We start from the raw sequence: 14912 nt of genomic DNA, 5'->3' as shown, positions 1-14912 counted from the left end.
CACCCCACCCTGGGCCCCTCAGATGCCTCACCCCCCACCCCGGGCCCCTCAGACACCTCACCCCACCCTGGGCCCCTCAGATGCCTCACCCCACCCTGGGCCCCTCAGATACCTCACCCCCCACCCTGGGCCCCTCAGATGCCTCACCCCACCCTGGGCCCCTCAGATGCCTCACCCTACCCTGGGTCCCTCAGACACCTCACCCCCCACCCCGGGCCCCTCAGACGCCTCACCTTACCCTGGGCCCCTCAGATGCCTCACCCCACCCTGGACCCCTCAGATGCCTCACCCTACCCTGGGTCCCTCAGACACCTCACCCCCCACCCCGGGCCCCTCAGACGCCTCACCCTACCCTGGGTCCCTCAGACACCTCACCCCCCACCCTGGGCCCCTCAGACACCTCACCGCCCCCCGGGCCCCTCAGATGCCTCACCCCACCCTGGGCCCTCCGCTCCACTGTCCTCTCTGCCCGCGACCGTTTCCTACCTGCTCTTCCCGTGGTCTCACCCTCTGGTCACTCAGCTCGCAGCGCAGCCATCATCCCAGCGTGGACTTCCCCGACCCCCTGTAAGGAGGCTGCTCACCTTTGTCAAAACGCTCCCTTTCTTCTGTGTAATGCTTACTGCCGTCTGAACTGTCTTTTTTTGCGGTCAAGTCATTGAGGAATAATAGTCATTGGTTATGAATATAGGCAAATGGTGGCACAAACGGTGAGGCGCTCGGCTACTAACCAAAAGGCTGGTGGCTCAAATCTACCCAGAGGTGCCTCGGAAGAAAGGCCTGGCAATTTACTTCCAAAAGGTCACAACAACCGAACCCCATGGAGCAGTTTTACTCTTACACATGTCAGGTCGCCATGGGTCAGAATCAACTCAACAACTGGTTTGTTTTTCTAAATAAGCCCTGGTGTCACAACGGTTAAGCACTTAGCTGCTAACCGAAAGGTTAGAGGTTCAAACCCAGCCAGCAGCTTCACTGGAGAAACGCCTGGCGATCTGCTTCCACGGGGCAGTTCTCCTCTGCCCTGTAGGGTCACTAGGAGTCGGAATTGACTTGACGGCACACAATGACAACAGCCTGGATATGTCAGTGTTACTGGGGTGGGAGCTGTACCCCATATGTGTTGTTCCCCGCTGGGTCCACAAGACTTAATCTGTGCCCAGCACCTAATAAATATTTGGTGCATGAATGAGCGAGTGCACAAACACGTGAATACCTGTATCCTGGAACTTAGCGCCGGGTGCTTTGAGCCCACACGTTTTCCATGATGTTGTATTGCCTCTTCCCAGCTCACCTTGGGGCTAGGCCCCTTATTTTGTGTCTCTGTCCTCGGCGTGCTCACACCTGTCTGTGCTTATTCTAGGTGATTAAGGAAGTTTACAGCGGCTGCAGTGGGCCTGTGGACTCAGAATGCCCTCCTCCGTCAAGTTCCCCTGTGCACAAGGCAGAGCTTGAAAAGGTAAGTGTCTCAGGTGGGTTTCCAAGAGATAGATCCAGTGAGATGTACATGTATATATATATAGAGAGAATGAGATTGATTTATTTCAAGGGATCAGCTCACTGTAGGTTAGGATTAGAACTGTGGGGCTGCAAGTCCAAAACCCATGGGTCAGGTGGCAGGCTGGTGACTCCTGCAAGCTCATGTCCCAAGATCTGTAGGTCATTTGACGAGAAGAGTGCAGAGTGGAGAGAGAGAAAGAGAGACCTGCTAAAATATCTATTTATAGTCTGGAGGTAGACAACATCCTAAGGAAACTCCCGTTTCAACTGATTGATTGATCACATCATGTTAGATTACATTGCACTGCATTACGTTACATTATGGAAGGTCATTACATTACATAACATTACATTATATTACATTATGGAGGGTGATTACATTAAATTACATTGCATTGTATCATATTACATTATGGCAGGTCATTACATTACATTATGGAAAGCAATTACATTACATTATGGAAAGTGATTACATTACATTATATTATATTATGGAAGAGGATTACATTACACTACATTATATTACATCACGTCACATCATATCACATTACAGAACAGCAACTAGTCTAGTGTGTGGCCAAACCAGCACAGCAACTCTCCCGCAGACTCCCCTGGGTGCACGTGGACTGTATCCCTCCTGAGCTCAGTGGTCATTCCGAGCCTCCTCTCTTCCACGGGAGTAACGTGGAATAACGATCGTCATAGGGGAGTCACGATGCTTAGACGAGACGATGGAAAAAAGTGCCTGGCCCCGGACCTGGAATACAGTAGATGCTAAATAAACGCACCTTCCCAAAAGTGTATTCCCAGTCAGCCAAGACTCGTCCCCATCCCGCTCTGCCCTGCTCTCACTCACTTTATTCGTTGGAAGGCAGGATGAGAGACAGCAGGGGGCTGGGGGACAATGATACCCCTTCTAGCCAGAATGTGTGAGGCCATCCCTGTCTTCCCGCGTGCCAGCACTCCCCAGCTGAGCTTCATTTTCTGTGCGTAACTGACCTTGTTTCCTCTGGATCTCTGGCTTCTGCCACGTGGCGTTCTGCGGGGCTTGTATCTGAGGACTTCCCTGAGGCCCCAGTTTAGTCCTTGACAGTGGATACATCCCTTTTGGTCTGTCCTCATCCTGACTGGGGACACAGCAGCCCTGTTGTTGTTTCTTGAATATATGACGGTTTCTGGCTCACTTCAGAAAGTTCAGAACGTCCGTGAGAGTTACTCTTCGGTCCACCAGGAGGAGGCAGCACCACCTAACACTCGGCATTTTTTCAAACAGTTTTTTTTTTTTTTAAGTCCTATATTTCTTTTAAGGAGCTCTGGTGGCACAATGGTTAAGTGCTCGGCTGCTAACCGAAAGGCTGGTGGTTTGAATCTACCCAACAGCTCTGTGGGAGAAAGACCTGGCGATCTGCTCCCGTGAAGATCACAGCCTAGCAAATCCTGTGAGGCAGTTTTACTGTGTCACATGGGGTTGCCATGAGTTCGAATCCACTCCGCGGCACAGAACAACAACAATGTATTTCTTTCACAATTTGCATATTATTCCTAACATTTCTTGTACTGCTTTTTTTTTTTTCCACTTACCTTTGAATTATTAGCACTTTTCCAGGATTTTTGTAACATATTACTTAAGATTCCGAAGAGTAATACAAAAAACCCAAAAAAAAGGCTAATAATACAAAAGTAAGTGAAAAACAAAACAAAATGCTTAGCACCCCTAGGAGGAGGGCCGTGGTGGCTCACTGACAGAATTCTCACCTTCCGTGGGGGACACCCGGATCCCATTCTGTCACGTGCACCTCGTGTGCAGCCGCCCGTCTGTTCGTGGAGGCTTGTGTGTTGCTGGGATGCTGAACAGGTTTCAGCGGAGCTTCCAGGCAAAAATGGATCGGGAAGAAAGGCCCGGAGACCTACTTCCAAAATTCAGCCAGTGAGAACCCTGTGGATCACAACGGTCCGATCCACAACCGATCACAGGGGTGGGGCAGGACAGCGTTCCTTTCTGTTGTGCGCGGGGTCACCATACGTTGGGACCGACTCGACAGCAGCTAATAAAAACTTCTCAGAATCATTTTTGCATTTTCATCAGCTGAATAATCGGAAATTTATAGGGCTATACTATCAACACCCATGGAAGCAGCAGTCAAGAAATCGAAAGATATATTACACTGGGCAAATCTGCTGCAAAAGACCTCTTTAAAGTGTTGAAAAGCAAAGATGGCACCTTGAAGACTAAGGTGCACCTGACCCAAGCCATGGTGTTTTCAATTGCATCATATGCATGAGAAAGCTGGACCGTGAATAAGGAAGACCAGAGTGGAACTGACACCTTTGAATTGTGGTGTTGGCGAAGAATATTGACTATACCACGGACTGCCAAAAAAAAACGAGCAACTCTGTCTTGGAAGAAGTACAACCAGAATGCTCCTTAGAAGCGAGGCTGGCGAGACTTCATCTCACGTACTTTGGGCCTGTTATCAGGAGGGATCAGTCCCTCAGAAGGCCATCATGCTTGGTAAAGTAGAGGGTCAGTGAGAAAGAGGAAGGCCCTCAACGAGATGGATTGACACAGTGGCTGCAACAATGGGCTCAAGCATAACAACTGTGAGGATGGCGCAGGGCTGGGCAGTGTTTCGTTCCTTCGTACATGGGGTCGCTGTGAGTCGGAACCAACTTGACGGCATCTAACAACAACAACAGCAGCTATCACTTGTAAGAAGCCTTGGTGGTGCAGTGGTTAAAGCGCTCGGCTGTTAACCAGAAGGTTGACGGTTTGAACCCACCAGCTGCGCCTCGGGAGAAAGATGTGTCCGTCTGCTTCCATGAAGATTTCAGCCTTGGAAACCCTCTGGGGCACTTCCACTCTGTCCTGCAGGGTCGCTAGGAGTCAGGATGGACCGACGGAACCAGGCAAGATCACGGATACAACTCTTCTTCTCGCCGCCCGCAGCCCCAGCTCTTGTTTTCGTTTTTAAGCCATTTAAACTGAGCTGGCACTCCACATCTTCTGCATACGTCTCTGCTGCCTGCGAGTCGATTCCTAGAAGCTGAATTGCTGGGCCAAAGGACAGAACACTTCTTTAGACGTTTTGATTCGTGTTGCTGAGAAAATCGCTTTCCAAAAGGGAGCCCCCGTTTGATTCCCAGCAGCACACGTTCCTCTTTCCTGGCACTCGGGTTCTGGTGGGGATTCTTCCTTCCTTCCGTTTGGTTTCTGAGCCTCTGCAGACCCCCTGACCATCCACCAGGGTTTCACGGGGTCCCGGCTGGCGTGCCGGGCCGTGCTGACTCTCGGTCACTGTGGCTGGGCCCGTAACAGGCGTCCACTGCCACTGTCCGCCACTGTGGAGTTAGCCCTGACTCGTGGCACCCCCACGCCCAGTCAGCGAAACGCCATCCCCGTCATCGGTTTCCGATGGGACTGATGTGATCCGCAGGGTTTCCACTGGCTGATTTTCAGCGCGTGTTAGTGTAACTTCAGTAAGCCTGGTCTTTCTTTTGGGTGTTTTGATGCTTTGGGGGCCCCCTCCCCAGCTCGCCTCTGTTGCAGCCGATCCCTGACTGTCTCCGAGTAGCTGTGAATTTGACCCATGTTTTCTCTCGCTTTTGCGATGACTCGTAATTGATCTGTGAGACCTCCCCTGGCCCCGCATGGCCCTTGTAAGAACAGAGACATCCTTTTCTCCCGACAGAAGCTGTCTTCAGAGAGGCCGAGCTCCGAGGGGGAGGGCATGGCAGAAAATGGAATCGCCGTGTGCAACGGAAAGGAGCCAGGTGAGTTCTGCGTGGTGCCGACGTCACAAACCAAAAAACACAGTGAAAAATGTGCAGCCGGCTCTGCCAGCTCTGGTGCTGGGAGTTTTCCTTGGTGCAGATTAGCTTCCTCAGATGCCGTCTTTCTGTCTCCCCCTGAGAGGATCCAGAGAAACCCTTGGGGTATCGTGAGCCCCATGTGTCTTCCCGTTCCTCCCTGCCAGACCTCGGCTACGTGTCGGTCTGCTGTCATCTGTACGTGCCCTGCATGTGGTCAAACCTCTGAACCGCAGCCGGCTGCTTCCTGGCTTGACTGGCCGCGGGGCAGACGTGGCACTGGGGGCGGCCAGCGTCTTGTTTAGAGAGCTTGGGATGATGGGCGGACGCCCACGCCCCAGCCCAGCTCTGCTTCGCTCACCACACAGCCTTGGGCAAGTCCTTTCTCTCTTTAACGAGCCTCTGTTTCCCCATCTTTAAAATGAGGAGGCCGCGCTTGCAGATTTCAAAGTCTTTTTTTTTTTTTTAAAGTCAACTTTGTTGTTAGCTGCTATCAGCTCGGCCCCTAACTCTTGGTGACCCCGTGCATCATAGAACAAAATGCTGCTCAGTCCTGGGCCACGCCCATGAATCAGACTGTTGTGATCCACAGGGTTCTCGTTGGCTGGTTTTCGGAAGTAGACTGCCAGGCCTTTCTTCCTAGTCCATCTTAGTCTGGAAACTCCTCTGAAACCTGTTCAGCGCCACAGCAACACGCAAGCCTCCATGGACAGACGGCTGGTGGCTGCACCTGAGGGGCCTTGGCCGGGATAGAAGCAGGGTCTCCCGCGTGGAAGATGAGAGTTCTATCCCTGAGCCATCACTGCTCGTAAGTCAGCTTTACAGAGCTGTGATTCACATTCAGGAAAGTTCGTCCTTTGTGGCTTACAGTCCTGTGAGTCTTGACAGGCGCTAACAGGCATGTCACCACCACCACAACTGAGATGTAGAACATTTCTCTCTCCCCAAAATATCCCCCGTGCCTCTTGGTCGTCCCGTCTACCTTGACCCTCAGCCCCTGGTGACCACAGACGCACGCTCTGTCCCTGAAGTGCTGCCTTTTCCAGAGTTCCTCGTGAGGGATGGGGCCCTGGTGATGCAGTGGTTAAGAGCTTTGCTGCTCACCAAAAGTCAGCAGTTCCAATCCACCAGCCACCAGCCGCTCCTGGGAAACCCTGTGGGGCGGTTCTACTCTGTCCTATAGTACGAGTCAGAATTGACTCGACAGCAGGGGGTTTGGTTTGGTGTTGGTTCTTGTGAGGAAATCACGTTGTGTGGAGACCTGTGAGTCTGGCTTCATCCGCTCGGCACGACGCAGGCGAGCATCAGCCACATGGCTGTCCGTCCGTCCCCCGTTCCTTTCCATTGCTGAGTGGCGCCGCCCTGCACGGGTGGACCTGGAAACATCCGGGTTGTTTCCAGTTTGGGGAGATCGTGACGAAGGTGATCTAGGCACTCACGTACAGGTTCTGGCGTGGCCACACTTTCCCTTCCCTTTGGTAAGTACCCAGGAGTGGGCCGCTGGGCCATGAGCATCCTTGCCAGCCTCCTTTCGTGGGTCTGAGTCATTTTAGTAGGTGAGGAGCTCTGGTCCCTGGGTGGCCCAAATGGTTTGCACTCGACTACTAACCTGCAGTTGGTGGGTCACACCCACCCAGGGGCTCCGTGGAAGAAAGGCCTGGTGATCTGCTTCTGTAAAGATCACAGCCTGGGAAACTTACTGACCACAGTTGTCTTCTGTCCCGTGAGTCCCCATGAGTCAGAACCGACCTGATGGCAGCAGGTTTGGTTTGGTGTTGTTGTTTTTAGGTGCCGTCGAGTCGGTTCCGACACACAGCGACCCCGTGTGCAGCAGAACGAAACACTGCCCGGTCCTGTGCCGCCCTCACAACCATTGTTGTGCTTAAGCCCATTGTTGCAGCCACTGTGCCAGGCCATCTGGTTGAGGGTCTTCCTCTTTTTTGCTGACCCTCTACTTCACCAAGCATGATGTCCTTCTCCAGGGACGGGTCCCTCCTGATAACATGCCCAAAGTACGTGAGATGAAGTCTCACCATCCTCACATCCAAGGAGCATTCTGGCTGTGCTTCTTCCAAGACAGGTTTGTTTGTCCTTCTGGCCGTCCATGGGATCTTCAGTATTCTTTGCCAACACCATAATTCAAAGGCATCAATTCATCTTCAGTCTTCCTTATTCGTTGTCCAGCTTTTGCATGCGTATGAGGCAATTGAAAACACCATGGCTTGGGTGAGGCGCACCTTAGTCCTCAGAGCGACATCTTTGCTTTTTAACTCTTTCAAGAGGTCTTTTGCAGCAGATGTGCCCAGTGCAATATGTCGTTTGATTTCTTGACTGCTGCTTTCATGGACATTGATTGTGGATCCGAGTACAATGAAATCAGAACCGTAATTAGATACCGTTGCTTTGGTAGTGGTGTGCAATTACGGTTTTGATTTCCATTTCCCTCATGATTTATGATGTTGACAATTTTTCATGAGCTTACTTTCCCTCTGTTTATCTTCTTTGGTGAAATGTCTTTTCAAATCTTTGTCCATATATTTATTGGATTCTTGTTTTTATTACTTGCATTTTGAGAATTCCTTATGTATTTGGAAAATAAGTCCTTTACCGAGTGTGTTTGCAAATATTTTCCCCCAGTCCGTGGCGGGACGTTTAATGTCTTAAACAGTGTGTGAACGGGGAGGAGGGGGGTGCTTTGTGGGGAGAGGAGGGATTTCTGCCTCTGCAAAGCCCAAATGCCCCACGGTTATGGGACCTGGGACCTCAGCTTCTCGCAGGCGTCTTCTGGCCGGCCCGGCGGCCCTGCCTTTTATCGCTAGAGTGGAGCCCGCATCTCATGCCTGTGGAATGAAGTCTCCTTACGCCAAATAGCAATCTCAGAGCTCAGTTTATCTGGGCTCTTCTGCTATTACATGTTCGCTCTCACGGGTCACGGCCGCCCTTTCTCCATAGAGTTTCCTGCCTTGGTTCTTGCTGTGTGTAGTTTTAGTTACGCCCTCCGGAAGGCCCTCGGTGGAAAGTATCATCTTGTCCACCACAGGCACGATCTGTGTAATCAGCGGCAGGAAAGCTATCTTCCAGCCTCACCCTGGAATAAAAGCGCCATCTCGGTATCCCTGGCTCGGGAGGCCTGCTTTCCTGTTTATCATTTCTTCTGCCAGTGTCCACACATGAAATTAAGTTCTGCAGAGCAGTAATGACATACGTCTGGATGTACATGTGACCAACCAGCTCTGTGTTTAAAATTGTCCTGCTTCTTTGCGCTTATCACTTTTAACAAGAGCAATCTTTTATACTGTTCTGGATTGAATTGTGTCCCACAAAAATAGGTGTTGTGAATCCTAACCCCTATATCTGTGGTTGGAGCCCTGGTGGCGAAGTGATTAAGAGCTCGACTGCTAACCAAAAGGTCAGCAGTTTGAATCCACCAGCTGCTCCTTGGAAACCCTATGGGGCAGTTCTTCTCTCTCCTGTAGGGTCGCTATGAGTCGGAATCAACTAGTCAGCAATGGTTTTTTTATCCCTGTGGTTATAATCTCATTTGGAAGTGGGGTTTTCTTTGTTATGTTAACAAGGCATTATTGGTATAGGATGTGTCTCGAGTCAATCTCTTTTTAGATAGAAAAGGAGAAGATTAGGCAAGCGGAGACGGGGAAAGAGAGACGCCACACAAGAGAGCTCCAAGGAACCAGGGAACCGAAGCTGAAAACAGACAAGGCCCTTCCTCCAGAGCCGACAGAGACAGAAGGCATTCCCCTAGAGCCTGCACCCTGAGTTTGGACTTCCAGCCTCCTAGACTGTGAGGAATGAATTTCTGTTTGCGTAAGCCCCCTGTCACCATGTGTGCTGCTTCTGTGACAGCAGCAGCAGATAACTGAGACGGACGCTTTGAGCGAAAAAGGTGAGCGTCCTAGTCTCAGACAGCTGCTGTAACACAAGTACCGCAAGTGGGTGGCTCTGAAGGATAGAAACTGGTTTTCTCACAGTTCAAGAGAGTCAAAGTCCAGATTAGGGTGTTGGCCGTGTGGAATCCTTCATTCTCGGGGCCCCGGGCGTTCCTTGGTCCCTTGGCTGGTAGACAACGCTCACATGGCATCTGTCTTCCCACGAGCTTGCATCTGTGTCTATGCTGACCTTTCTGTAACTCAGACGCGATTTGGTTTAGGGTACTTCTTGCACTGGTATGACCTCTAATGATTGATTGATTACGTTACCTGAGATTGGATGGTGGAAGGTAATTACACTGCGTCCGATTAGATCACGTCCACAGGTATAGGGGTTAGGATTCCGACACATGTTTGGAGGGAGGGACGTAATTCAACCCATAACAGTGCTCTTAGGTTGTGTGCTGGGTGCTGTCAAGTCAGTTCAGACTTATGATGACCCCATGTGTGCCAGAGTAGAACTACCCTCCACAGGGTTTTCAATGGCTGAGTTTTCAGAAGTAGATCGCCAGGCGTTTCTTCTGAGACACCTCTGGGTGGACTTGAACCTCCAACTTTCTGGTTAGCAGCTGAGCATGTGAACTGTTTGTCCCGCCCAGAGACTCCTGCCACCTGCTCTGTTGCTTGTTAGCAGGTACTGGTGATTCGATTTCAACCCATAACAACCCCATGTGACAGAGGAGAACTGCCCCATAGGGTTCTCTAGGCTGTAATCTTTATGGGAGCAGATTGCCAGGTCTTTCTCCTGGGGAGCCGCTGGGTGTGTTCAAACCACCAACCTTTTGGTTAGCAGCCGAGTGCTTAACCATTGCACCACGATGGCGCCAGTGTTGCATAGTGTAGATGCTCATTAGTTACCAGAGGAAGTTAGGGGTGTAGATAAAGTCTAGCCTCCTCCCGCAGCTTTTCTTCTCGCTGCTCACTCGTGACTGATCTGCAGTCAGCTGATCTCAGTAAAGGCTCGGCCATGCTGTGATTCAGATGTATTTCTCTGCAGGCTGCACGGGGAAAATCCTCAATCACATAGCTTTTCCTAAATGCTTAAAACCTCCACTGGGAGAGACAGCTTCTGCCGATGACATATGGACAAAGCCACGGGCAACGATTCTAAACTCTCGTTTCTTCTCTGAAGGCGACCGTGCTTGGTATCTAACCCCCCAGTGCAGCCTGGCTCCTGCGGAATTAGCGTATGCCTACTGACTTGTCAGCTGATGGGAAGAAGGAGGTTCGAGGTCCCGGGGCCCATCTACATGGAAGCTCTGATTGTCGACCGCTATTTCACACATTTAAGATTTAATGATTTGTTACTGGATCTGCTGGCAGACGTTTTTATAAATATTCCGAGGATGTGAATTCCCAGCTCACCCATCAGCCTGAATACAAAGGTGTCTAGATCCCCACGTGTGCAGGGTGATAGGGACCTGATGGTATTTGCGACTTTAAAACGTTCAGAGTGGCTTCCCACCTTAGGGCTCATCTTCCAGCACTATATTGGACAATGCTCTGTTGTGATCCATAGGGTTTTCATTGGCTGATTTTCAGAAGTAGATTGCCAGGCCTTTCTTCCTAGTCTGGTTTAGTCTGGAAGCTTCGTTGAATCCTGTCCACCGTGGGTGACCCATGAAATACCAGTGACAGAGCTTCCAGCATCACAGCAACACGCAAGCGACAAAGCCCCACCTCAGTATGACAGACTGACAGACGGTGGTGGCCATAATTCTATTCCAGGCGCTAAATTCGCCTTTTGTTTAATAAATAACATCAACACGTTCTAAGGGGTTTCTTCCGTAAATTCCTACAGACTGCAAGACTTTTCTTCCAAAAATCCCCTCCCTTCTGGTTTTGCAAAAAAATAAATCAGTGTGTATTGAAGGGAGTAAAGATACTAATTATCCCATTTCTTTGTAGTTTAAAGAGTCCAGCAAGTACTTTCTCAGCAGCAACAGATCTTAGTAGAATTGGAAGCAAATCCAAAAACCCAACCGGTCTCACTCCGTTATTTTGTCATGAGAGGAAGGGCGTTGTCTCCGAGGACGGGTTTTCTCACGGCTCACAACTCTTTCAAAGGCTGTCTGGGTGCCGTCCTAGTCCTCAACCAACAGTGTCTTCTTTTTTAAAAATTATATTGTGTTTTAGGTGAAAGTTTACAGCGCGAATTAGTTTCTCATTCAAAAACGTGTACACAAGTTGTTTGGGGACATGGGTTGTGCCCCCTGCCCTGTGTCAGCACTCTCCCCCTTTCCCTTTCCACCCGGGGTTCCCCATGTCCATTCGTCCAGTTCTCCTGTCCCTTCGTCCAGGCCTTGCCCATTTCGTCTCGTATACTTGAGTGAACTAAGAAGCACATTCTTCACGTGTGTTATGGTTTGTTTTATAGGCCTGTCCATTTTTGGCTGAAAGGTGGACTTTGGGAGTGGCTTCAGTTCTGAGTTAGCAGGGTGTCTGGGGGCCATAGTCTTGGGGGTTCCTCCAGTCTCTGTCAGACCAATAAGTCTGGTCTTGTTTTGTGAATTTGAATTTTTTTTTCTACATTTTTCTCCTGGGAACTTCTGTTGTGATCCCTGTCAGAGCCGTTGGTGGTGGTAGCCAAGCACCATCTATTTCTTCTGGGCTCAGGCTCGTGGAGGCTGTGGTTCATGTGGTCCATTAGTCCTTTGAACTAGTACTTTCCTTGTGTCCTTGGTTTTCTTCATTCTCCTTTGCTCAAAACGTGATGGGACTGATAGATGCATCTTAGATGGCTGCTCACAAGCTTTTAAGACTCCAGATGCTTGTCTTAGGTATCTAGTGCTGCTGTAACAGAAATAGCACAAATGGACGGCTTCAACAAACAGAAGTTTATTCTCTCACATTCTAGTAGGCTAGAAGTCCAAATTCAGGGTGTCAGCTCCAGGGGAAGGCTTTGTCTGTCGGCTCTGGAGGAAGGTCCTTCTCATCAATCTTCCCCTGGACTAGGAGCTTCTCTGCGCAGGAACCCCGGGTCCAAAAGATGTGCTCTGCTCCCGGCGCTGCTTTCTTGGTGGTATGAGGTCCCCCTGTCTCTCTGCTTGCTTCTCTCTTTTATATCTCAAAAGACATTGGCTTAAGACACAATCTAATCTTGAAGACCTCATCAATATAACTGCTGATAATCCATCTCATTAACATCACAATGATAGGATTTACAACACACAGGAAAATCACACCAGATGACAAAATGGTGGGCAATCTCACAGTACTGGGAATCATGGCCTAACCAAGTTGGCACATATTTTGGGGGGACACAATTCAATCCATGACAATGCTACTCAGCAAAGTAGAATGTAGAACATTTACTTTTATGAACTATGTTATGCCGATTGACATAGATGTCCCTCGAGACCATGGTCTCTGCCCTCAGTCCCAGTAACTTGGTCCCTCAAGGTGTTTGGATGTGTCTGTGAAGCTTCTATGACTTTGCCTTGGTCAAGCAGTGCTGCATTCCCCTATATTATGTTTTGTCCTTCCCGTCACCAAAGTTGACACTTGTCTACTGTCTGGTTAGTGATTTTCCCTCCCCATCCCTCTCCTTCCTTGTAACCATCAAGATTTTTTTTCTGTGTAAACTTTTCCCTGAGTTTTTGTAATAGTGGTCTCATACAATATTTGTCCTTTTATGATCAACTTATTTCACTCAGCATAATGCCGTCCAGATTTATCCATATTGTGAGATGTTTCGAGGGTTCATCATTGTTCTTTATCATTGCATAGTACTCCATTGTGTGTATGTACCATAATTTGTTTATCCGTCCATCTGTTGATGGGCACTTAGGTTGTTTCCATCTTTTTGCTATTGTGAATAAAGCTGCAATGAACATGGGTGTGTATACAGCTATTCCTGTGAAGGCTCTTATTTCTCTAGGCTGTATTCCCAGGAGAGGGATTGCTGGATCGTATGGTATTTCCATTTCTGGCTTTTTAAGGAAGCGCCGTATCGTTTCCCACAGTGGTTGTACCATTTTACATTCCCACCAGCAGTGCATAAGAGTTCCTTCTCCCTGCAACCTCTCCAACATTTGTTGCTTTCTGTTTTTTTGATTAGTGCCAGTAATGTTGGGGTGATTCTTTTTTTTTTTAAATGAGATTTTATTGTTGTTGTTGAGAATACTGTATTTTTGTGCAAACAACACATGCCTTCTATGTTTGTTTACCAACCATACCCTCCCCCCATGAGGTATTTTCATAAGCGTGCTATGCAAATTTTTTATGTGTTGCGTGTGTGTGTGTGCATGTGTGCTTGTGTATGTGTGCCATGTGTGTGGTGTACATTTGTGTATATGCACGTGGGCGTGTGTGTGTGTGTGTGTGTGTGTGTGTATGTGTGTGTGTGCAAGTGTTCCCAGCCTGCTCCCTGTGGGCAGCCCTGCCTCTGCTGTGACCCTCTCTCCTAGTGTGTGTGTGTGTGTGTGTGTGTGCATGTGTGTGTGCGTGTGTGTGTGTGTGTGTGTGTGTGTGTGTGTTTCCAGCCTGCTCCAGAGTGGAGGCTCCCTGTGGGCAGCCCTGCTTTCTGCTGTGACCCCCTCTCCTAGTGTGTGTGTGCGTGTGTGTGTGCGTGCGTGTGTGTGTGTGTTCCCAGCCCGCTCCAGAGTGGAGGCTCCCTGTGGGCAGCCCTGCCTCTGCTGTGACCCCCTCTCCTAGCATGTCTCTGGCCGCAGCTGGCATGTAACCGGCTCAGTAAGCACATGCTTGGGAAAAAGGAATTTGTTGTGACTTTATGTTTTATTTTTATCTTTTTCCAACTGAAGTTTAAAACCTGCTGATTTTGTTTCTCCTGTTGTTATTCTTGGTAGTTAAGAGGAAAAAGAACTCCAAAGCAGAGGCCAAGGGCTCTGTTTCTAAAGTCACTGGGAAGAAAATCACCAAGATCATCGGTCTGGGGAAGAAGAAGCCGTCCACTGACGAGCAGACCTCGTCGGCCGAGGAGGACGTCCCCACCTGCGGTAAGACGGCCGTTGGCCAGCTGGGTCTTGCTCGCCCGGCACCTCCCTTCTCCCCTTGTGCCAAGTTTACCCATGTTTCCTAATGTGGGCCCTTTTGAATTGGATTTGTGATCACTTGAATTGTGGGAAGTGTATTAAATGTTTGCATTTTTATTGGTTCTTAATGAAAGACTTTGTAGGGGGTTGGGATGATCTCTGAGGTTCCTTCAGGGTACAAACTTCTGTCTAATCCCGTGAGGGTCTCCCAAACTCCCGTATTTGTTGTTGGGTGCCGCGGAGCCTATTTGTCATGGTGACTGATTATGACAGAGTAGAGCTGCCCGTAGGGTTTCCTAGGCCGTAATCTTCACTGGAGCAGATCACCATGTCCTTTCTCCCGCGGAGCTGCTGGGCGGGTTCAAACCTCTAACCGTTGGGTTAGCTGCCGAGTATTTAACGTTTGTGACGCCAGGGCTCCTTAACCTCCTTTAAGTGACGCTAAACTAGGACGTATACCGTGCCATTGCTGAACGGGAGAGGGGACATAAATTTCGGAGAAACACTGTGGAACTGGGGCCAGCTCTTTCCTGGCTGCAGCGACACCATGAACCTTTCTCACGACACTGCGTTTCTCCACCACCGGGCTCGCATCCCAGCCGGCTAACCTTCTCCACCACCGGGCTCGCATCCCAGCCGGCTAACCTTCTCCACCACCGGGCTCGCA

General features: G+C 49.8%; 1 protein-coding gene across 1 annotated transcript in view; it reads left to right on the top strand.

Annotated features, from left to right (window-relative positions):
• AFAP1 (actin filament associated protein 1) overlaps nucleotides 1–14912 on the top strand; it is a 133534-nt gene that overhangs the window by 76210 nt on the left and 42412 nt on the right. Inside the window, exons 6-8 of the mRNA XM_004383550.1 lie at nucleotides 1364–1459; nucleotides 5190–5271; nucleotides 14060–14209. Coding sequence (XP_004383607.1) covers nucleotides 1364–1459; nucleotides 5190–5271; nucleotides 14060–14209 — 328 coding nt within the window. The remainder of the gene's footprint in view (nucleotides 1–1363; nucleotides 1460–5189; nucleotides 5272–14059; nucleotides 14210–14912) is intronic.

Source organism: Trichechus manatus, unplaced genomic scaffold (genome assembly GCF_000243295.1).
Source record: "Trichechus manatus latirostris isolate Lorelei unplaced genomic scaffold, TriManLat1.0 scaffold00111, whole genome shotgun sequence".
NCBI classification, from domain to species: Eukaryota; Metazoa; Chordata; class Mammalia; order Sirenia; family Trichechidae; genus Trichechus; species Trichechus manatus.
This window is presented reverse-complemented; position numbering and strand designations above follow the sequence as displayed.